Source organism: Festucalex cinctus, chromosome 11, assembly GCF_051991245.1.
Source record: "Festucalex cinctus isolate MCC-2025b chromosome 11, RoL_Fcin_1.0, whole genome shotgun sequence".
Classification (NCBI taxonomy): domain Eukaryota; kingdom Metazoa; phylum Chordata; class Actinopteri; order Syngnathiformes; family Syngnathidae; genus Festucalex; species Festucalex cinctus.
The window spans coordinates 12,971,989-12,993,694 of record NC_135421.1 but is presented as its reverse complement, the minus strand read 5'-3'; the positions used below and the strand labels follow the sequence as shown (position 1 = coordinate 12,993,694).

The following is a 21,706-nucleotide window of genomic DNA, read 5'->3' as shown; positions in this document are numbered from 1 at the left end:
GGGTTAAAATTAGTGATGCACGATATGAAAAATCGATACGAAAAATTGTTGTTTTTTTCACTCACTCACTCACTCACTCACTCACTCACTCACTCACTCACTCACAGAAGCTTACATGTGTGAATGAGTGAGTGAAAAAAAATAATAATCCGTGCATGCTTTCAAATTGCCGTGGGAGTGACGTCACGCAGCCGGCAAATTCCCTCGGCCCCGCCTGCGAACAAAGTATAAGACCTATAAAAATAAATTATTAAATATTATACGTATAAGGAAGAAAGATCATTACCATGCATTACTAGAGCAGAATAAAAACAATATGCAAGAAATATGGAAAATACTAAATGATGTAATTAAAAATAGATCTAAAAAAATTAATTATCCAGAATATTTTATAAAAGATAAAGACAGTGTAATCGATAAAATTTCAGACATAGTCAATAACTTCAATGAATATTTAGTTGATGTGGGTAGTAATTTGGCAAATGAAATTCCAGAGACAAGAAATAAACATGAAATAGATAAGTACGTTGTAAATAATTCATCCACTATGTTTCTTAATGGTGTTAATGATATAGAAGTATTAAATGTTGTAAAAACATTAAAAAATAAAAAGTCTACCAACTATTTTAATATAGATATGACACTGGTAAAAAGTATTATAGAATATGTTGTAAAACCTCTTACATATATTTGTAATTTGTCTTTCCAAACTGGTATATTTCCATCAAAAATGAAAATAGCAAAAGTAATTCCTATTTACAAAAGTGGTGATAGACATATATTTAGTAACTATAGACCAATATCATTGTTGCCACAGTTCTCAAAAATTCTAGAAAAATTATTTTTATATAGACTGGATAATTTTATTGAGAAACATAAGCTTTTGAGTGAAAATCAGTACAGTTTTAGAGAAAAACGGACCACCTCAATGGCAGTCATGGAACTTGTAGAGGCAATAGCTACCAACATAGACAATAAAAAATTTACTGTTGGGATATTTATGGATCTAAAGAAAGCATTTGACACCATAGACCATTCTATATTAATGAATAAATTAGTGAAATATGGTATAAGAGGCTTAGCATATAAATGGATAAAAAGTTATTTGGATGATAGATATCAGTATGTGCAGTTTAATAATACAAATTCAAAACAATTGAAGATTACTCATGGAGTTCCTCAGGGGTCTGTGCTGGGCCCTAAATTATTTATATTGTATATGAATGATATCTGTTGTGTCTCGAAAATACTCAAGAGTGTCTTGTTTGCGGATGATACAACTTTCTACTGTTCTGGAGACAACTTGAAGCAGCTTCTGACTACTGTGGAGTATGAATTAAATACAATAAAAAATTGGTTTGATATGAATAAATTATCATTAAATTTAAATAAAACCAAGTTCATAGTTTTCGGTAGTAGACCAATCACTCATCAAGTTGAAATTATGGTGAATTTAATTGAAATAGAAAGGGTGTATGAAAATAAATTCCTTGGAGTAGTTATTGATGATAAATTATGTTGGAAACCACACATAGAAAATGTTAAAAGGAAAATGTCAAAAATCATAGGGATACTCTATAAAACCAAGGAGGTCCTGAACATGAATTCACTATATACATTATATAATACATTATTATTACCATATTTGACCTATTGTGTGGAAATTTGGGGAAATACATATAAAACAAATACCGACGCTGTTTTTAAATTGCAAAAAAAGAGCCATAAGGATTATTAATCGATCAAAATATACAGAATCAAGACATCCACTATTTATTAAATTAAATACAATGAAATTTTATGACTTGGTTGAGTTTAAAATAGCACAAATAATGTACAAAGTATACAATAACCTACTCTGCCACAGTACTCAAAAGTTGTTTGAAATTAGACACTGTCCTTATGAGATAAGGGGTACAAGTGTGTACAAAACACCCAAAACAAGAACAAATATTAAGCAAAGGTGTGTCTCCGTTAAAGGAGTTAATTTGTGGAATAACTTGGGAACTGACCTGAAAAGATGTAATTCACTTGTTGAATTTAAAAAAATGTTTAAAAGTAAAGTTCAATATTATTATTTAAATCAGATATGAGTTAAGAAGATTGTAGAAATGATTTATTTACTTATTTTTCTTTGATGTATCAATATGAGTGTAATGAAATTTGTATATATGTGTGTTACTATTGTGTATTTTTTATTTTTTATACGAGTAGGATTATATATTTTCTTTTATTAAAATGTAATTTATTGTAAATAAGTGATAGGATATGAAGAATAAGGGGTAGGACTGGATCAGTTTTCAACTTCTTCCTACTCCCTTGAACATATACATCGATATTTATTGGATGTTTCTTTTATTTTTTACTTTTAACTTTCTTTATTTGTTTATGTGTTTATATAATTATATATGTATATATGCATATGTTCAATAAACTTCAAACTTCATAAACTTCAAATGAAGACAAGCCCTGATCTCTAAATTGAGAAGTTGTTTGTTTGTTTAAATCCTGTATTTAAAAAGTGCCTTTTCCAGAGTGAAACCGGCAGACTCGGCCTTTAAGGTTTATGCATATATTGTTGCTATGCAATAAAAATAGTGCACTAGTTCAGTTTTAGTTTTTTTTTTCTCTCTCTTTCTAAAAGTTTCTATCCAATAAACAAAAGTAATTTTTGTTTTAGTAAATTTTTGGTTTTCATAGATTGACACTTTTTTTTTTAGATTATTATTATTATTTTTTATATTTTCATACAGCATTATCCTTTTCCAAAAATATATTTATATTATTATGGTTGTCCAAAGCATGATTTGCTTTTGTTTTATTGGGGGAGGGGGGGACAAGTAATAGAAACCTAACATCCATTCACCGTCCTGTCATGGGTGTGCTGGTGCCTATCCCAGCTAACTTTGTATTATGAGCATTTGTAAGTTAAATGTCTTAACTATTCCAATGTTTTATAAAGGTACACCAAATGCTTTCACTGGCAGTAGGAAACATGCGTCATTATTTCTATGTGTACTCACTTGGCTCTCCTGTGATGGCTGGAGCTGAATTGTCCTGGGTGGGTACCCGACTGCAACCGGGAACTCCGTTGACGTCTGCCGACTCTGAATTAGTATTGGCGACTGCGCTGCCAACTGCTCCCAAGGAGAACTGCACTACGTTGCTGACCGTGTTGTCCGCATCGCAGTCTTCTCCGGGTTCGACCAGACTAACCGGGGCCAGTCCTTTGTTTCGTCCACCTTCCCCGGTAAGGCGAAGCACGCTTTCTCGTTGCCGTTTCTGGCTGCTTGTTTCATTGCACTTGGGCGGTCTGCCTCTTTTCCTCTTCTGTTCACAAATAACACAGAAAACGTTTGAGTGTCTGATTCTTACTAGAGATTCACATTGATTGATAGTAAATTTTGCAGACTTTGTTGGTTCACCATTTTTAGAAGCAAAGAGGCAAAGAGGCACTACTTCATTACAACCAGCCGGGGTACTTTCAATTCTCTTATAAGTGCCATAGTTGCATAAGTAGTGACCTGTGACCCCAATCTAAAGACCTTTTCACACTCCACTTGGTTTTCTTGGTCTTTACTGCACGGCAGTACGCAGAGATGGCACTAACCCGTGCAAGCTTGCCCATATTTGGCAGTGCTTGTGAAGCAGCCAACCAGAAAGTAACAAGGAGTTTTGTTCTGATGCTTTATCTGTTGCTATTAGTACTCTGACACCACAAAATACCAGCCAGCTTCTCTCCTTATTGTATGTGCCTTATGATGTAAAAAATAACCACTTTGTACATTGTGTCGTGAAGTAACAGGACATTTTGTACTTGAACTCTCGCAGCACATACACAATGAATGGAGACGGAGAACTGCCAGTGCAGTGTTAAAAGGCCTAATTAGATGCACTTGAACAAATACATGTGAGTTGCATCGCAAGCCAATCGGTAGACAAGCTTATGTATTCTCAGAGTAGTAGTACGTGAGTGAGCCAATACGTAAGCCAAATGCAACCACGTAAACATCTGTTCGCAGCCGACTGACCCATTTATCATATATGCAAGTCTTGCAGCGCACAGGTGCCCACTTTCCAAACGAAAGGCTCCCCGTGGTTTTGGTGGGGTCTGCATAAGCAGACAGGGACGCCATGACAACTACCATACAGTAGACTTTCCACCCATCTGATTGGCCATATCGGATCGACAGATATTTTGGATTTTATGCAAATCTTGTGATCACTGCATTGTCCTACCCCAGTTCTCACCCTTCAAAACACTTAGTTATACTAAATACATGTAATCAGACGAATAGCAGAAGAAGAAAAAACTGCAGTGTTATATATAAAACATTTGGGGTAGTCACCATCAATAGTGAATCCGCAATACCCGAACCGCGAGATAGCGAAGGACCACTGTATATTATTACTGTGTTATGAAATGGTTTATATTGTGAGCCTGGGAACACGCTGGAAGAGCTGTACTAAGTGGCTGTGGAAAGCAAAGTCTGTGCTGCCCCCTGCGACCTGACGCCAGATAAGCAGAAGAAACTGGATGGATGGATGGATGGATGGATGGTGGCCATCCATCCATCCATTTTCTTAACCGCTTATTAATCAACAAGGTTCGTGGGGGTGCTGGAGCCTATCTACTGTTTATATGAGTGCAGTCTAAAGAGGAGAATGTGAGGAGCTAAATGTATGCAAACCATGCAACAGGTAACATTATTCTACTCAATACAACAGACACTGACATTTAGCAAGATTGCCCCAACTTATTAAAATGGGAGGTGAGGGGTAGGGGGGTACAAAATGATAGGAAATTTAGTCAAATGTGCACTATCCATATCAGTTACCATCATAATGCTGGAATGTTTGGCGACCACTCACCAGACAATGTTTCTCTTGATTCCCAATGTCCTTGATGCAAGTTGGGGAAAACTCATTAGCGTCTCCGGCATCCTCTGCTGGCTTCCAGCACACTGACAAGCCGCAGTCTGTCGACAAAACCCCACAAGTACTGACAACCTGATTGCCGCTAAGAACACTGTGTTGTCAACAAAGTAGGACAGGAAAAATGTGCTACGTCATTGCAGATGCTTTTTGTCCAAGACAAATAATGGCTTGGTGCTAGTGTTAAACATGCACTGAACTTGTGATGGACAATAGCGAGCAAACAGCTCGTAAAAGTGGGTGGGTCAAACAAAAGGTGCTCTGTGCTGAGTTGGGTAGCACATCTAGATGTACCATGAAAAAAAAGATGGAATTCTGAACTTCTTTCTCATCTTCATCTTTTGATCTGAAAGTCAAAATATCTTCAGTATATAACAAAAACAAAATGAATAAGGTTGCTGTTCCAATGCTTTTGTGGGGAACTGTATATCGTGGATATGTTCCGCCCAATATATGGTGTAGCACAAAAGCAAACCGTTATTTGGTAATAGTTTGAGTTTGAGTTTGGTTTATTAAAAGGACAGTGTACAGTAACATTAAAAAGATGGCTGCACCAGATTTAGCAATATGCTAATTTCCATCTGTAGTCCTCATAAAATAAAATTACATAACAGTTAAAAACTACATACATACAACATACGGAGCATCAAAATTACATTCAACTAACATATGAAGTGTCAGATACACAATACAGCATTGTTAAATTAGTGTTTCATAAGTTGCTAGTTTACAGTGTTCCCTCACTTTTCGCCGGTGATTCATTTCGTGACTTTCCATAAAGTTTAGATTGACGTTTTGTTTTTGTATTTACAAATCTATTAATCCATTAAGAACACCTCCACACGGTTCCCACCCTTATACTTGTTACACTTATTAAATGTAACTTTCATAGATGTCGAGGCGCTCTCGGGCCAAGCTTCGGAGCTTCGACTTGCCATTGCATTAACTTGCTAGCTACCTACCGACAACTCTGTAGTCCTCCCCATTTGCACTGACAAGGACTGCCTGCTCCACATCTTTGTTTGTTTCACCATTGTTAATGTGATGTAACCTCTTCTTGAAGCTCGACCTGCAGAGACACAAAAGGTCCTTCAAGTTGTTGTTGTTTTTTTGTTTGTTGTTTTTTTGTTTTTGTTTTTTTGTGATGCCACCATCGAAGGGTTGGCAAAACGACTCATTGGTACCCAAGAAAGCGGTGGTAACTTTTTATATAGTGCTTTATCTACACCATATGGTGTCCAAAGTGTTTTACAAAGCCTCGCATTCACCAATTTCACACACACATTCATACATCAGTGGTCGGATGTTGCCAAGCAAGACGCAGCCACAGTGCCAGGTTCACTGGCAGCAAATCAATGTCTTGCTCAAGGACATTTCGACATGGTCACAAGTGCTGAGGAATCTAACCCACAACCTCGCAGTTGGAAGGTGACCACTCCACCACTGAGCCATTCCACCCAAAAATGTGAACAGAGGGCTTCAGGAACAACAAGTTGACAATAAAATAAGACCAGATGTAGGCTAGAATATGAGCTGTGTCAATGTGATGTGTCGCACCACACTCCCACTATTTGTGGGGGCAAAATATCAACCTAACCAAATAGTGAATTATGACTTTACTACTGCATAATGTACCTTTCATATAAATTCAGGTTACATAGGAATGGAACAATGTCCAAACCAGTGGACCCCCTACAATCAACTTTCGGTGTTCATATTTAGTACCTGTACTTTAAAGACAAAAAATGTCTGTATTTTTGGAGAATGTCCAGTTACTTCTCCAAATTTCCAGGATCAAATTTACTCCATTAAAATCTCATACTACCTTTGTAGGCATTTTGGCTTTGCAGTCTTGTTTGTTCCATTCCTGTGTGGCTTCTGGCCTTGACATCTGATGGCTTCTTTCTTGCTCGGGTAGCTCTTGCTCGCCGTTTGTGCCATGTTGCCGCAGGTGCGACCCAGTTGCTTGTCCAAAAAAGCCTTGCCAACCTCCGTCTTAAAAACATCGGTCAGGACCAGACAAAGCCTCCTTCTGGAGAACCAAAGAGCGGTATTATTGACAACATCTGTTTAGCTGGCAGTTTAAGTTGTTGCTAAAACACCACCGCAGAAATTATAAGGTGATGCAAAAGGAGGATGGGTAGGCCATCAGCTGACATAGATGAACCATTTGGTGGTTCCTGAATCTGATAAGCTTGGTTCAAAGGAAGTGATTAAGACTAAGAGGCTATTCTGCTGCTCCAGTGCCAACTAGAACAAAAAACATTTCATACACATTTCTCCTGTAGTGAATTTTTGACTTGATTAATCAAATCAGTCTCCCCTCCTCAAGGAAAAAGCTCGATTTCTATCTATATGAACCCTCACATTACACTAGCCGGGTTTACGTGGAGACTTTTTTTTTTTTTTTTTTTTTTTTTAAATCATTCCGATTGAAATCATTCTGAAAGAATCCGAATGAAGATCCCTGGTCACCGGTTTACATGTAACATGATTCATTCCAATCTAACGTTTACATGCTCCTCTCCATGAATCAGATTAGTCTTGTTACAGCCATGGAATGCACAGAGATCGGTCACATGATTTATCACGATAAGAGTTCTTTTGTCATTTAGCACAGTAGTTGTGATAGTTTTAACACTTATTAAAGCAACTTATTGATAAAAACAAGTTCTAAGTAATCTAAAACTAGTTCTCCCTTCGCAGACGAGCACTTAGCAGGACACCGCCATTTTAAAGTGCGGAAACGATGATGTCATAATGCAGTTACATAAAAACAGAGCATGTGCAGACCAAACACAGCCTGGCCATCCCGATGAAACCGTTGATATGACGCTCGTTCAGGTTGGCAAACGCAATATACCACCTCTAACGAACAAACTGTTCGTTATGTCTACTTTATAAGAAGCACTTTTGCACAAGTCACTTAAGAGAATGTTAATTTGCACAAGAAAGAGTCTTTTCATATAGTTGTTAAATATTTATTGAACTGGTTGCCAACGGTCTGGTCATGATGGCATCCGGGGAGGGCGCCAGCCTGTGGAATAGATGTAATTGAGCAATGTGCAATATTTTCTACTGTATGTTTTAAATTGGCTATCCTGTTGGGTGTTGTGTGCGTGCGGTGAATGATTTGAGTGTGGGGTGTATTGTTTTACTCACATGCTCTTCTTGTGTCCAGGGTGGTGTCAGGTCAAACAAGTCCTGAGTCATCAGACACTGCTAAAAGTTTGTGGGTTTGACCAAGTGGAGGAGTGTGTAGGGGGTGGTCACATGGTTTTACTAAATTTTAGTATTTAGTTTATTGTCTAAATGGGTTAAGTTGGGGCAATAGTTGTTAGTATTTCTTTAGTTTTGGGTGATAGTTTGGTATTGAAGGATGTTAAAGGGGCTTTTTTTTTTTTTTTCTCCACTCGCTCACTCACAGAAGCTGCTCGACTAATGAACAACCAGCAGTGGTTATATCATACATATGGTGGAGCCGCAGTTGAATAGGTATTAGAACTAGTGTGTCATAAAATTATAGAACTTTTGTGCTAGCACATGTTTTGTTTCTTTAATCATTGGAAATCATTGCATTGGGATTGGATGCTAAGACAAACGACTGTGGGGTATTGACTTACCTGGCCATCCCCCATTTGACCATAGCGGCATGATTGTGATCAAATGTCTTGGATCCTTTTTTGAGCTTTAAATCTGATTTCTGGAGTTTACAACCAGGAATTGCGGCGCAGGACACCTATTCACAAACAAAACAAAAAATAATAATGAGCTCTCGAGAATGATCGAGATTGGTCATGACATTCACAACCATACGACATTTGTTTGCTCTTACAGGAATATGATAAGCCTGGTACCTGTCTTTCTAACTTTCCAAACTCTGATAAGGAGATTCTGAGTGGGTTATCCATTTGAAATTGATAGGATTTTTTTTTGTTACCAGCCTTGCATATAATTACAAAAATGGTTTTAAGAACCCAGGATATTTTACATACTGTACTGATAAACTGCACGCAACAGAGTTTCATTCCTCAGAAGTTGATTTGTTAAAACTATGCACCAAATTGCAGCAGCTGAGTGAAACTGCTATAAATTACCATCTAGTCAGTCAGTTAGTTAGTCAGTCAGTCAGGTAATGTCACATTTCCTAAAAGTACAATTAGTAGCACATTCAAGTTGATTTGGGAGTCACCGCTTAAACGGTAAACGATATAAATAAATAGTGACATAATAGTGTCGATTTTAGGTATGAGTCCAAACTCTTACAGTATACAATACGTAATCTCATACATATCGGATTTAGGGCTGAAATGATTAATCAATAACAACTGATTTGATTACATCAATTAAGGAAATAGTATACAGGTATATAAAAAACAAAAAACAGAATGGACATAGAAAAAAAAAGAAAAAAAAAGATAAAAGTTCAAGTGTAATGTGTCCATTGCAAAACAAAACTAAATCAAGTAACACAACAGTACGTCCTGTCGTCTATGATGGCAAACTTTCATCTGATTTATTGATCAAACGGTAACACAATAAACAATTAACATGCACATTCATACATAAGCTGCTATGGCCTCAAATTACGCCCAAAGCGCTCAACAGTATGCAGACTTGGTAAGTGTTAGCCACTGATTCAGGCCATGAGCCATCTTTTATGCTACACAGATTTGAAGTCAAGGATGTCATTGTTAACGTGAGAATGTCGACCCCAAGTGGACAACAACAAAACCTGCACCTCACGTGCACATTTTGCTGTTACAACAATAATTCCAAATCAATCTTTATCAGATTGCTTGATTAATCAACGGAATATTATTGGGTAGAAACTCTAAAAATTTCCAATAGCTGCATCTCTAATTACATTGTTATAAATAATTTAGGCACATTACTAGCCTAGCTTGAATTAATTTTGGAGCCTATCCCAACTGTCTTTGGGCAGTTGGCGGGTTACACACTGAACTGGTCACCAGCCATTCGCAGGTTGTGTAAAACAGCATGTTTTTAAAACATGGGAGGAAACCGCAGTATGCAGTGAAACCCCACACAGGCATAGAGACAACATGCAAACACACAGGGAGGCCAATGTGGTAAGCAGTTGTCCACTGAAGGGAGCTCAGGGAGGAGGGAAACTATAATAACAAGCGCTATGCTATTTTTAAAGCATAAATGCTACTGCTAACCAAGTTGAGCTACACTTTGGTGCCTCTGCTATTTGATGCAAAAATAATAAAAGCCATTTACATATCCTGATAACATTTGTTACAGGAAAATGTACGTCTGCAAAGACTAGTGATGATGCTGCTCTAGTGTCAGAGATCATATTTTCGTATGTGAAATAATGGTCTAAGTCCTATTTTTGACAAAAATGTATTTTGTACCATAAACATCTCCTCGGAATGTCGGGTACCTCTGCTAAAATTGTCTAGTTCAGATCATCTATTTCCACCACAGAAATGAAATAAGTAAAATAACATAACCAGTATTTGGTTATACAGTATTTTTTCTCAGCTGGCTCTGGGCAGCAGGAGGGGTACACCCTGGACTGGTTGCCAGCCAATCTCAGGGCAGGAATATCCAAAGGCAAAGTGGGAAACAAAATTTTCCTGTCTGACTCTGGTGTTTCTGTTATGTGATTCCTAATTATTGATAACCATTCCACAGAGAGGTAAATCACAAATCTCGATGAAAGAACTTCAGAAATTAAATGTGGCATGTGTGATTGTACAATTGGACAGTCCTGCCTTCAGAGAGAAGACTGGCGGTGTCCACAGCTGAGACCCACTTACCAGCTTATTCCTATCAACTGTAAATGGAGGCGCCATTCTGGCTTTCTGGGTCCCCATCATGACTGCCAAATGAGTAAGGCGCAGTAGCAAAACTAGGACACAGAACACAACAGGTCAGACATGACAAGCTTGGGAGGAAAATGGACAGAGTAGCAAATTGAAATTCGGCTCATAAGCACAAGTTGGGTTTTTTTGCCACTTAGCGCTATTTTGTTGTGAATTGAGCGATAACTACAAGTACAAATTCTGTGCCATACTAGATTTGGCATAATGTTTCAGTCAGTCAGCCCAAAAGTGTATGGTCATGGGTCTGAATCCTGCTCTGTACTTTTTTTTTTTTTTTTTAATTCATTACTAAAATTTCTTGACAACATTCTATATGCTCTAAGGCAGGGGTGGGCAAACTCGGTCCTCAGGGGCCGGAGTCCTGCAGGTTTTGCATGTTTCCCTTCTCCAACACAGCTGATATAAAATGATCTGAGCATACCCTCATACTTTTTGTGGGTGCAAAGCAGTTGCATCGTAGTTTGGCGCTCGCCACCGTGGTCGACTTTCACTCCTCACTGTCTTCCGCCTGGTTTAGAATCATTGCCGGCAGCCGAAAGAGCGATCTCATCTCTCTTTGAGCTATTAGAGCATCCGTTGACCGCACACAAGTTCACCATAGCATTGGTCGCTCATTTATCAACTGTTTGACCTATTTTCTAGGTCACACTGATTGTTTACCAATTCACTGCATTGACGCCCTGCCCTCCACCGCAAGGGGCGCACTTAAACGTGACGTCACACCGGAAGGGGCTATACATCTTTAGTTCATGTAATGCTTTTGAGGTCGTCGCGTTGCTGCCTTCATGTGGTATCGAAATTATGGTAAATACCACTTTTCAAGTAGAAAATTGCACGTGAACGCCCCCTCATATCGTATTTTCAACTGGACAACTGGGAATTTATTTTGATACCAGTGTTTACGAGTTAAAAGAACCTTTCAAGTTTCAACATGGCGGATAGTGCTGCAGGATTCGCGAATGGCAAGAAATATTACAATTATAAAGGCATTGTCTTCCACGAGCAGGTTATTTTAGAATCTACACAATTATGTAGTATACACAATTCAATGTCCTGTCCTTTACAACTCATTGTTTGCCGTAATTGATCGGTTTTACGAGCAAATACTATACCAGTTGTATGTGTTGCAAAAGCAGATGAACAGAACTTGGTCGTAATTAGGAGTGTCCAAGTGGTAAGGTCCATCTTTCCCATAGCACGTGAAGGCAATGGTTAAAAAAACCAAAAAACAAACAAACATTTGTTTAGTTTAACCACGCAACTTCAACTAAGGTTATTTAAATGTCGCCATTCAAGTCTGCGCGAATGTGACAGCGTTTTCGTCCCAGCAGATACAGTGCATTTCAAATGAAAATGAAAACCGCGGTTAGCCAAGCTAGCCCACAGAGCTAGCAATGGTGCTGGCTCCCTCAAACAAAGATGCACAAGACCGGTAGACCAGTAGACCCTTACCATATTCCGGAGTTTAACTTTTGCTTTATATGGAGATGATGGAGACGTGCAGATAAATATCTGAGAACGAGCACTTCACTCCATGGGCTACGCGTAAAAATGATAAATAGTCATTACTGGAAACGAACTGGACGGCACACATACAGACACACACCAACACACACCAACCAACACACACACACACACACACTGACAGACATCCGCGTTACACCGGAAATACGTCACGAATGCAAATTTAAATGCAAATATTTACTAACTTTTTTTGTTTGTTTGTTTTCTTTATTTCATCTTTTTTTCCAATCTATTTTCTGTTCGTTTTATTGAAATTTAGTTCATAGTGCTCTCATATAAAAATTCCGAGCCTACGTCACAAGTCAAAATGGCAACACTCTCGACTCATTGAAAAGCGTTGATCTTTGAATACCTGTAATTTGATTTGTAAGGATTTAAATGTAAAGAAATGAAAAAAAAAAAAAAAAACTAACAATTTTCCTGGTTTGTATGATAGGCACAGGTAAAAGCATACAATTTTCAATGTGTTATTAATTGAAAAATCTAAAATTGGATGTTGCTTCTTCTGATAAATATTTGTTAAATTGTCCATGGCCGTGAATTTGAGTGTGACTGGCCTTCTTGTGTCCTGCAAATAGTTGGCAAGTGTGGGGGGAAAAAAAAAAAAAAAGTACGTCAATCTTTTATTTGCTGCCAAATTCCAAAATATGTGAGCGGGTAATTATGGTTAATGTCAGACTTTGATGTTCTCTTAATTTACACAATAATGTCCCCACACCAAGTTTCTTTGGCCATGACTTGGAAGCAGGGCCAGCCCTGGGCAAAGACGAGCTAGGTGATTGCCAAGTGGATGGGGCGCCAAATTGCAGGGCAAAAAAAATAAAATAAGATGAAAAATATGTTAGGGTGTTAGCCTTGGATGTTCCGAGTCCCTCACTGCCATATGGTGTTACACAAGGTTCTATTTTGGGGTCCCTCCGGTTCTCACTGTACTTGCTGCCCTTGGGCTCCATCCTCAGAAAACATTGCATTTCTTTTCATTGCTATGTGGATGACATGATTGCTATGTCCCACTTAGTAAAAAGGACGCTTTCTCATTGAGGCCACTTTGGTCCTGTCTGGAGGAAATCAAAGCCTGGGGGGCTTTAAATTTCTTGAACTTCAATGAGAAGAAAACACAAGTTATGGTCTTTGGTTCCAGTGGCCCACCTCATCTTGCTGACTTGGGTCCTCCGGCATTTTAAGCCAACAGTCTCAAACTTGGGTGTTAAGATGGACAGTGAGTTTAAACTGGACCGGCAAATTGCTGCTGTTGTCAAATCCAGCTTTTTTCATCTTAGGCAGCTAGCTAAGGTAAAGTATCTTCAATCTCAGCAGCACTTGGAAACGATAATCCATGCCTTTGTTACATCTCGTCTGGATTACTGTAATGCACTTTACCTTGGAATCAGCCAGTCCTCCCTCAAGCGTTTCCAGCTTGTCCAAAATGCTGCTACTCGTCTCCTAACTGGTGCCCGTAAGAGGGAGAACATAACCCCTATCCTGGCTTCTCTTCACTTCGCTATTAATAAAGTTGAGTAAAATTACAGCTGTGCTATATACATTGTACATCCAGCAAAGAATGCATATACAAGGTAGCATAGTTTCACATGTTTATTTATATTATTATTGCACTGCACATCAGACCTGATCAGCCTCTTTGGAGAGGTTTGTGAGTTAAGTCTTCACACGCTGCAATAGACATTATCAACACTTTACAGCACAAATGTTTTAACAAGAGCACAGTGTGGTCATTACATAATATTAAATTAACAATATGAGATATTAGTATTACATTGTTGCTAGTATTTTTTGTTGTACAAAAGAAAAGCTAATTATATATTGGCTATTTATGAATGACCAGTGTGATTCGTGTTTTAACATCAAGAGCCATATTTCTGTACAGTCAAAGACGTCTCAGAAGCCCCTTCCCCGCTGATGATGTCACCGTTTTCAGACGTCATTATGGCCTCTGGTGGCGCTTGCGCCGCTCTCTTTTCAGCTGAGTAGAACAGAAGAAAGTGAACTATTTGACTCAAACAATGCATGCATGGAAGCACCCATTTTGTGTCTGTGGGACGTTTCACAGAAAAAATTACCTAAAAACAAATATTGTTCAATATCATGGTTTCGGGAAGGGGGACCACCAACCTGGCGCCCGCCTGCGAGGACCACATGAGTAGCCTGCGGGGCTGTTCTAAAAATAGCTCACCAGTGATAGGACATTGTGATTTTCTATGAATGTTTTAGAAGTGTTGAATTAAAAATTCAAAAACTAGTAGAGATTTATGAATATAGTGCTGCATATTTTTGTTTACTATAATTGCAAAAAAAACATTAATAAACAATAATAAACAGCATATTAAACAAATATTCATGAAAATTTGAGCAAACATGTTACTTAAGAAGTGTGTAACAAATTAGTAGGCCCATGCACCAATCAGTAGCAAAGAAGTAGCCCTCACTTTCAAAAGGTTGGCGACCCCTGCCCTCAGGTAAACGATTTATTACGACGTCATTGCCTTGCTCAGCTTACCGATAGCACTACATGGCGTCACAATGGGCTCTTCCAGTTGCTCTCTCCTAGCAATGGCCGCCCGGATCTTCCTGACTGCGTAGATGCTCGCTGCCATGCCAAACACTCTTATTAGTCGTAGTAGTATGATATTTCAGATATTGCGAACACATGTTCTTGAACTTGACCTTTAAGTCACAAGATTTAGTTTCACTTTAAGAAATTATGTAATAACTTCTTACATAACACTGGAATTAGCCTTGGGCAACATTAATGGAAAACATAAAATAAACTGTCAAACACGTCTTGAGTGCTAAAAACAACTATGAATGTTCAAGATGTAGACGCTGCCTGGATTGTTTACAACGCAACGTCCTTAAATATTAGACTAAATTAAATACACTTAATGGTTAAGTAAAAACAACTCAAATTTACCTTTTATAATCAGTCAGACCATACTTTCAGCCTCTGTGTTTTAGTTGCCTCCGCTGTACGCTGTACGAGTAAACAAAAGCACTACCGGAAGTGTCGTAAAATCTCCCGACCAATAAAGTACGCCGAAAGGCAAAGGCGGGGCTTAGAGGTGCCAGTTACGTTTCAATTGGCTCAGAGTGACGCAACGTAATCACGTGACAACCGTGAGCCAGGAAAAGCCCACAAATGGCGAGCCAGTGTGGCGAGCGGTCATTCCTAACCCGTCCTTTCCTTTTAGATAGATCGGCATCCCACAAATATTGAGAGGATTGCTAAGTCAATATATCAAAAACACTGCATTAAAAGTTGTTTTGCCAATATCAGACGTGTTGACCATTGTGTAATCCACTGATCCATAATTTATTTATTCATCATTTTGCAATTTTAGTTTATTTCCTTATTCTTGCACCATGCTTACAACTAATGGCCAAGTTATTCCAAGCAAAAGACACATTTCTACACAATCTTTTCATAATGAGTACAGTAGTTTGTCACACAGTTTCATTTTCAATATATACACATTTAACTTAAAACATTTTCACAACAAATGTACATTCTTTCAAAACAGGACCATACTTCACAAAATCTTAGTGAGCTGCGATATAAGGAATGATGTGTTGTAATGTTGATATTCATTTCCAACTACCACAGCAGCGTCGTAAACAAATTGCTGACTCACTGTTTACTTCAATACCATACAAACAAAGCACAAAACAATCACAAGCGGGAACCAAGGGGATGGATGGAGACTTTGAGGGTCAGGTTCTTAGTCCATTCTGATTTTCTGGTTGGTCATCCTGTAGATAATGCTGTCATAGCCCGGGTCCATGTTCCAAAGGTTGTAACCGACGGCAATCACTGCAAGCGCCAGCGCGATCATCAGCCACAGTACGATGTTGAAGACCACGGCGTAGTTGAAGTTGTACTTGTAAGCCAAGTTGTATGGGCTGCCTGGGTTGCTCTGGAGAAGGAGGAAAAACAAAAACAAACATTTTAATCAATCATTTCTGGACATTTGCACTTAATAGAGAAATATACCATATTTCCTCAAATAGCAGCCTTCATGAGTTACGTTAATATATGTATAATCTACCATTGCTACCAAATAAAACAATCTAACAATATGCAATTTAGGCACAGACTGATATTAGATTCTGATGGTATGAAACCGTGAGCAAAAATATTGCCGTATGACACATTGCAGTTCTTAATTGACCTTTTTAAAATCCATAAATAATTATTATTTGGGTAAATAAAAACAGCATTTCTCCTCATTGAACATAATCACTTTTACTTAATTGACTATATAAGAATATTTAGTACAGAAGAAACGTGTACCATGTTAAGTTTAAATTAAGAAATAAATGTTAACATTCTTCTTAATAATGCAGTGTCCCATCACTGAGCTGACGCCTATCAGTATGTTTGTTGAGTATTGTGATGAGCATATTGTGTAATGTTCTACTGTTAGATGGCAGAATGAATAAAAATGATGGGGAAAAAAATATATATAAATTATGTTCTGCTGAGAAACAGAGAAGAGCAGCTCATTACCGGTGACAGCCAGAATGGTCTTTTATTGAAATCTTGATTTTTTTAAAATGACGATAAAGTGTCAAACTGGTAATTGGCCCATACCTAATCCAGTTATAATTCAATTTCATACAAATAAAAGCCTATGCTCAATCAACACATTAACCATAAAATAGCCCTGGTATTAAATAAACACTTGTGGCTATTATTTGCAGAAACATGGTAGATAATTATTGCAATTGCAATACAGTATGAATATTTTTTTTATTTAACTCATTTGCTCCCCCAAATTTAATATGTTCTATTTTAAATGTTTTAAAGTGTCCCAAAGACATATTTATACTGGGTTTTTTTATGCTAGACTGAGCATACAAAAGGCTTTGATGCAGCCTCTGAACTGCAGACAACGGTTGAAGCAATGGTAGTTATCACAAAAACGGCCAGCAGAGAATAATAGATCAACCAGGGCCATGTTGCAACAAGCTCTTTTTGTCAGTGTTTTCACCAGGAATGTGAATATTGACTGAGCTATATTCTAATGCTAATTGCTGCAAAACAGAAACAGAAATATACTTTTTTTGATGAAAGAGGAGACTAATCTTTCTTTTTTTCAATATTCTGTGGTCCTTGCAAAATTCAGTCAAAATCCAGTAAAACAGCCGGGAGCGAAGGGGGTCGCTTCAGTGAAAATTGCTGCGAGTGAATGAGTGAAGTACCATTATTGCATTATTTGTGGAAAAAGGAAAAAGAAATAAGAAAACAAAAGGTACATGTAATAGCTGCTTTCCTAATAAGTGCTTTTTAAAAATGATTTGTGGAGGGCTTTCAATTTAATTTATGATGATGATTATTATTATTATTATTATTATTATTATTATTATTATTATTATATTTAATTACGCTCTCTGTAGAGTAGGAAGAAGTCTTCTGCACACAATATGGACTTACGATCTGTTTTGATTCCAAAATGGATCGAGATTTCCTGGTGACAGGAGCCTCAAAGTTCTTCACAGTCACAACCTCCACTACGGCGCTGTTGCCATAGAGACCGTACACGTCCTCTCCAAACTACAAAACAAAAAAATAGTTATGGAGCCTAAAGCGACGATTTGGAGGTCTCCTCCTTCTCCTCTTTTACCTTCTGCAGGACGGAGGAGAGAATGGCGATGGCATCGCGGTACTGGGGAGAGTCCTGTCCGTAGACGCGGCTCAGTTCCTCCAGGCCTGACAGCTCCAGGGAGTAAAGGTCTGGAGAGTGGTCCTTGGCCAGATGCCTGTGCCTTTGCAGCTGTGACAGAAAGTGCCATCGTGAAGAGGACGGACGTTAGGAGGGGTGCAGAAGTGACAACTCACCAGAGCTGTGATGTCATGCAGGACTTGGATCTCGGAGAGGAACAGCAAATCAGCCTGCAGACGTGACACACGACAGAAGCGAGCTTAGACCAGCTGTAGCTCTTGTGTGGTACGGTGGTGCTAATGGAAAGTGACCTCTGCGTTCCTGCTGAGGGAGTTGAGGGGCAGGGTGGCCAGCACGGAGCCATCTTGTGACAGGCGGCCTCGGATCTGCTGCAAGGTAACCGGCAGATCCTCAAACACGGCGTTGGCTTTGCCCAGCATGTACAGCCTCTAATGGAGGACACAAAAGATGCATGATCAGCACACTGGTGCACGTCACATATACAGTAGCTCTCATAAACAAATAATTAAAATAATAATAATAACAAATAAAAATATTGAAAAAACAAAACAAAACAAATAAATTAGTACTTCTCAAAACAGAAAAATCTATCATAACCAATATTATTAGTAGTATTCAGCAGTGGGCTGCACAGATTTTAAGTTTTATTTATTTATTTTATTTTTTTAAATAATCATCACAAAAATGACTTTACAGGGTCACTGCAACATTATGGGTCATAGGTCACTTTGAACATAAACATTGCTCATAATCAGAATAAAAAAAACAAAACAAAAACATACATACATATTGATTTAATTGTGCACATAAGTTATATAAAAATTGTCTGTGACTACATTTTGAAAATCAAACATTGTTCTTTCGGGTTCCACTAGAGGGAGCCCATGCTTTGCGAATCACCATACAAGAGCCTTTAACTTGCAATAAATGTAATAGAAAAGCAACAGAGACCATGTGGTTTTGTTTGGGGCTAATGGAAAAGTGGCAATATTGACCCATTTCCCATTATCCAAGAAAAAAGTTGCACCTTCCTTCTTAAAGTGGAAGTCAACCTGAAACATTTCTTGGCAATAATGTGTTATATGTGACCTTACTAGCCTAAACATGACATTCTGATTAATATTACATTTGTGGAATATGAGTCATGAAGCAAAATCCAGCCGTTTTTATCCATTTCAGAGGGCAGCCATTTTGTCACTTGCTGTCAACTGATGATGACATCAATGTTGCTCAGCAGGCAACGACCAATCACAGCTCACCTGTTTTCTTAAGCTGCGCTGTGATTGATTGTTACAGCATTTATGTCATCTTCAGTCAACAGCAAGTGGCAAAATGGCCGCCCCCTGAGATTGATTAAAAACAGCTGGATTTTGCTGCTTAACTCACATTCCACTAATGCAGTGCTTCTCAAATAGTGGGGCGGGCCGCCCCCAGGGGGGCACGAGGCGCGTTTGACCTCGGGGAACATGCTTCTTTATTTTATTTTATTTATTTATTTTTACAGTCTTAGAATAAAGTGCAATTGCACCTCCACTACATTAGGGGGCAGTGGCGCTCTCATTGGCAGAGTGTGCGCAGGGAGCATTCGCTCTGTGGTGTAGGGGTTTTGTTTGCAGTAAGCATGCGCGCTTTGCACACAGCACAGAGTAAGAGTATGAAGTGTAGGCACGAAGTGTAGCAGACCCTCAAGTGACACCATGAAAAAATATTTACCGGTAACAGGGATGAGAAGACAGGCGGAGAGAGACGGAAATAAAGAGACAAACGAAAGTCGCCCGAAAGCTCAGACGAGGAAATATGACGAAGCGTATGGGGGGTGGGGGGCGCGAGATGTTTTCTTCTTCCTAGTGGGCATGACAGAAAATAATTGAGAAGCACTGCACTAATGCAATATTAAACAGAATAACATATTTAGACTAGTGGGGCTGCATAGAATATATTATTGTCAAAAAATGGTACTTTAAGATACTCACTGGGCTGAAGGTTCCCCAAAATTGTTGACATCAAACATGTTAGCTTCAAGTCCAAGTTGTGAGGTTCAATAATGTTATGACCACGTTTGTACCTCTTCACTGGGTGCGAGTTGCAGCACGACAGGCGTGTCCTCGGCGAACAGGGAGTGCACCGTCTCTGCGACACTATCCAGAGTGAAGGGCACCGGCTGGGAAGAAATAAGCAAAATCTCACAATTAGCTACCAGAGGTCCGTTTCGTTTGTAATCCAGATCCAGAATGACTCACATTCTCCAAGGGATAGGAGGCCACACCCTGAGGCAAGGCGAGGCCATCGGCTCCTCGAACCACGATCAGAACATTAGCACGGGGACGCTGGAACAAGGGGCCAGCCTGCAGGCCAGGCCAAGACAGATCCTGAATGGATTCAAGACACACGCTTACTAAAAGGCTTTCCTTTGTAAAGGTTTATAATTGTGGCAGAGCTTCGACTGGTTGATAATAAACAGCCATGTCACCTCTTGAACAGAGAAGCCCATGGTTAGGGCCACTAGGTCGGGAATTTTCTCGCCAGAGATGGGCCAGTGTCCTTTCTGGAAGGACACAAACTCTGGAGCTTGCAACACCGTCAATTCATCCCCATGGACATCTGCACATGATGGAATGGAGAAAAGATCTTAAAAAGTCACATGTAATGGAAAATGTGCTTTTTATAATCATAATTATTGATTCTTAGGTATTCTGACGAATGTGTATGTATGAACCAAAATGGCGCAATACGTAATTTGCATCAAATATCAAATTCCCCATCAAAAATGAGTATTGTTTTTCGTTCCTTTTTTTGTAATAACATGAGGCTGGCAGAAACTCGTGACGGAAAGACGGCGAGGAACTTGTTCCGTGGCCTGTCACATGACTCACAATCCATAGAGGAAAGAACTACTCTAAAGCAATAATACATATCTCATAACCTTGGTGTATTAATGCCTAGTCAAAACAATGGTGAAGCGCACTTTAGGGGAAAAATATTTCCCATATAATACGTTTTTGTTTTTTTGTTTGTTTGTTGTTTTTTTTTTGCAATAATGGAATGTTCCCCAATTAACAACGCTAAAATGGCAAGCGAGTAACAACCTGTGAGGTAAACCTATCAACAACACAGTAAAATGGGAAAACCCCGCATAGACGCATCACATCAATATAAAAAGAAATTAGTGTTAAATGAATGAACCTATCGACGACGCTATCATTGTTAGCTCAGTTAGCCGACGGTGATCCGCTTTAACGACACGACTCGGTAATGTTACACTTATACTAAAACTAAAGGAGATCAGATTAACCGATGGCGTCTATTATTTCACAATTCTTACCGGTCGTGCAGAGGAAAACGAGGACGGACACAACGAAGGACAGTGCCCGCATCCGCGACCAGCCAGTAGGCGACATTTTCCCTTCTCTTTGCTTCAAGCAGAGATCACATGATCAATTACGTCACGCATAATCACGTGGTACCGACTGCGAACGGCACGGTTAGCAAACGTAATTTATATCGTCACCGTTTTAAAATAATGGTCGAATTCATATTTTGGCAAAAAATCTTTTTTTTTCTTAAACATCTCAGGATGCTAAATAAAGTATTTAGTTTATCCTTTATGCTTTGAGTTGTGAAATGTAAAATTATACTTGAAAAATTTGCAATAAATTAAATGAGCAGTTTAAATGGGAGAATGTTTTATTT

General features: G+C 38.7%; 2 protein-coding genes and 1 long non-coding RNA gene across 5 annotated transcripts in view; all 3 read right to left on the bottom strand.

Annotated features, from left to right (window-relative positions):
• Window positions 1-12,434, bottom strand: part of LOC144030069 (sentrin-specific protease 7) — a 62,559-nt gene extending 50,125 nt beyond the window's left edge. The window contains exons 1-7 of one of the 3 annotated variants that reach the window (XM_077536007.1): window positions 12,246-12,434; window positions 10,728-10,819; window positions 8,559-8,674; window positions 6,761-6,967; window positions 5,898-6,004; window positions 4,873-4,979; window positions 3,024-3,330 (exon numbers count right to left, since the gene is read on the bottom strand). In XM_077536007.1, the coding sequence (XP_077392133.1) occupies window positions 3,024-3,330; window positions 4,873-4,979; window positions 5,898-6,004; window positions 6,761-6,967; window positions 8,559-8,674; window positions 10,728-10,787 (904 nt within the window). In that variant the 5' untranslated portion in view covers window positions 10,788-10,819; window positions 12,246-12,434. Of the gene's footprint in view, window positions 1-3,023; window positions 3,331-3,425; window positions 3,444-3,610; window positions 3,644-4,872; window positions 4,980-5,897; window positions 6,005-6,760; window positions 6,968-8,558; window positions 8,675-10,727; window positions 10,820-12,245 lie in introns of those variants that run through there. The other 2 variants (XM_077536009.1, XM_077536010.1) reach the window with 2 other exon arrangements.
• A 1,458-nt stretch (window positions 12,435-13,892) lies between these two features.
• LOC144030684 (uncharacterized) lies at window positions 13,893-15,347 on the bottom strand. Its single transcript, XR_013287320.1, has 3 exons — window positions 15,247-15,347; window positions 14,833-14,922; window positions 13,893-14,298 (listed from the first exon to the last, which is right to left on the bottom strand). It is a non-coding gene; the product is annotated as an uncharacterized LOC144030684 (long non-coding RNA).
• Window positions 15,348-15,621: 274 nt separating this feature from the next.
• LOC144030961 (renin receptor-like) lies at window positions 15,622-21,470 on the bottom strand. Its single transcript, XM_077537628.1, has 9 exons — window positions 21,339-21,470; window positions 20,487-20,617; window positions 20,257-20,385; window positions 20,082-20,177; window positions 18,307-18,444; window positions 18,172-18,225; window positions 17,957-18,106; window positions 17,767-17,886; window positions 15,622-16,246 (listed from the first exon to the last, which is right to left on the bottom strand). The coding sequence occupies exons 1-9, from the start codon at window positions 21,412-21,414 to the stop codon at window positions 16,052-16,054; spliced, it is 1,089 nt and encodes a 362-aa protein (XP_077393754.1). The 5' UTR covers window positions 21,415-21,470; the 3' UTR covers window positions 15,622-16,051.
• Window positions 21,471-21,706: the final 236 nt, after the last annotated feature.

What these genes read in the sequence shown, in the direction of transcription:
- LOC144030961 (XM_077537628.1), bottom strand. Translation starts at nt 21,414, where the DNA reads ATGTCGCCTACTGGCTGGTCGCGGATGCGGGCACTGTCCTTCGTTGTG. An exon ending in CCTCCTATCCCTTGGAGAAT is followed by an intron (nt 20,178 to 20,256) that starts GTGAGTCATTCT and finishes ATTTCTTCCCAG; the next exon opens with CCGGTGCCCTTCACTCTGGA. An exon ending in TCTCCTCCGTCCTGCAGAAG is followed by an intron (nt 17,887 to 17,956) that starts GTAAAAGAGGAG and finishes TTTGTTTTGTAG; the next exon opens with TTTGGAGAGGACGTGTACGG.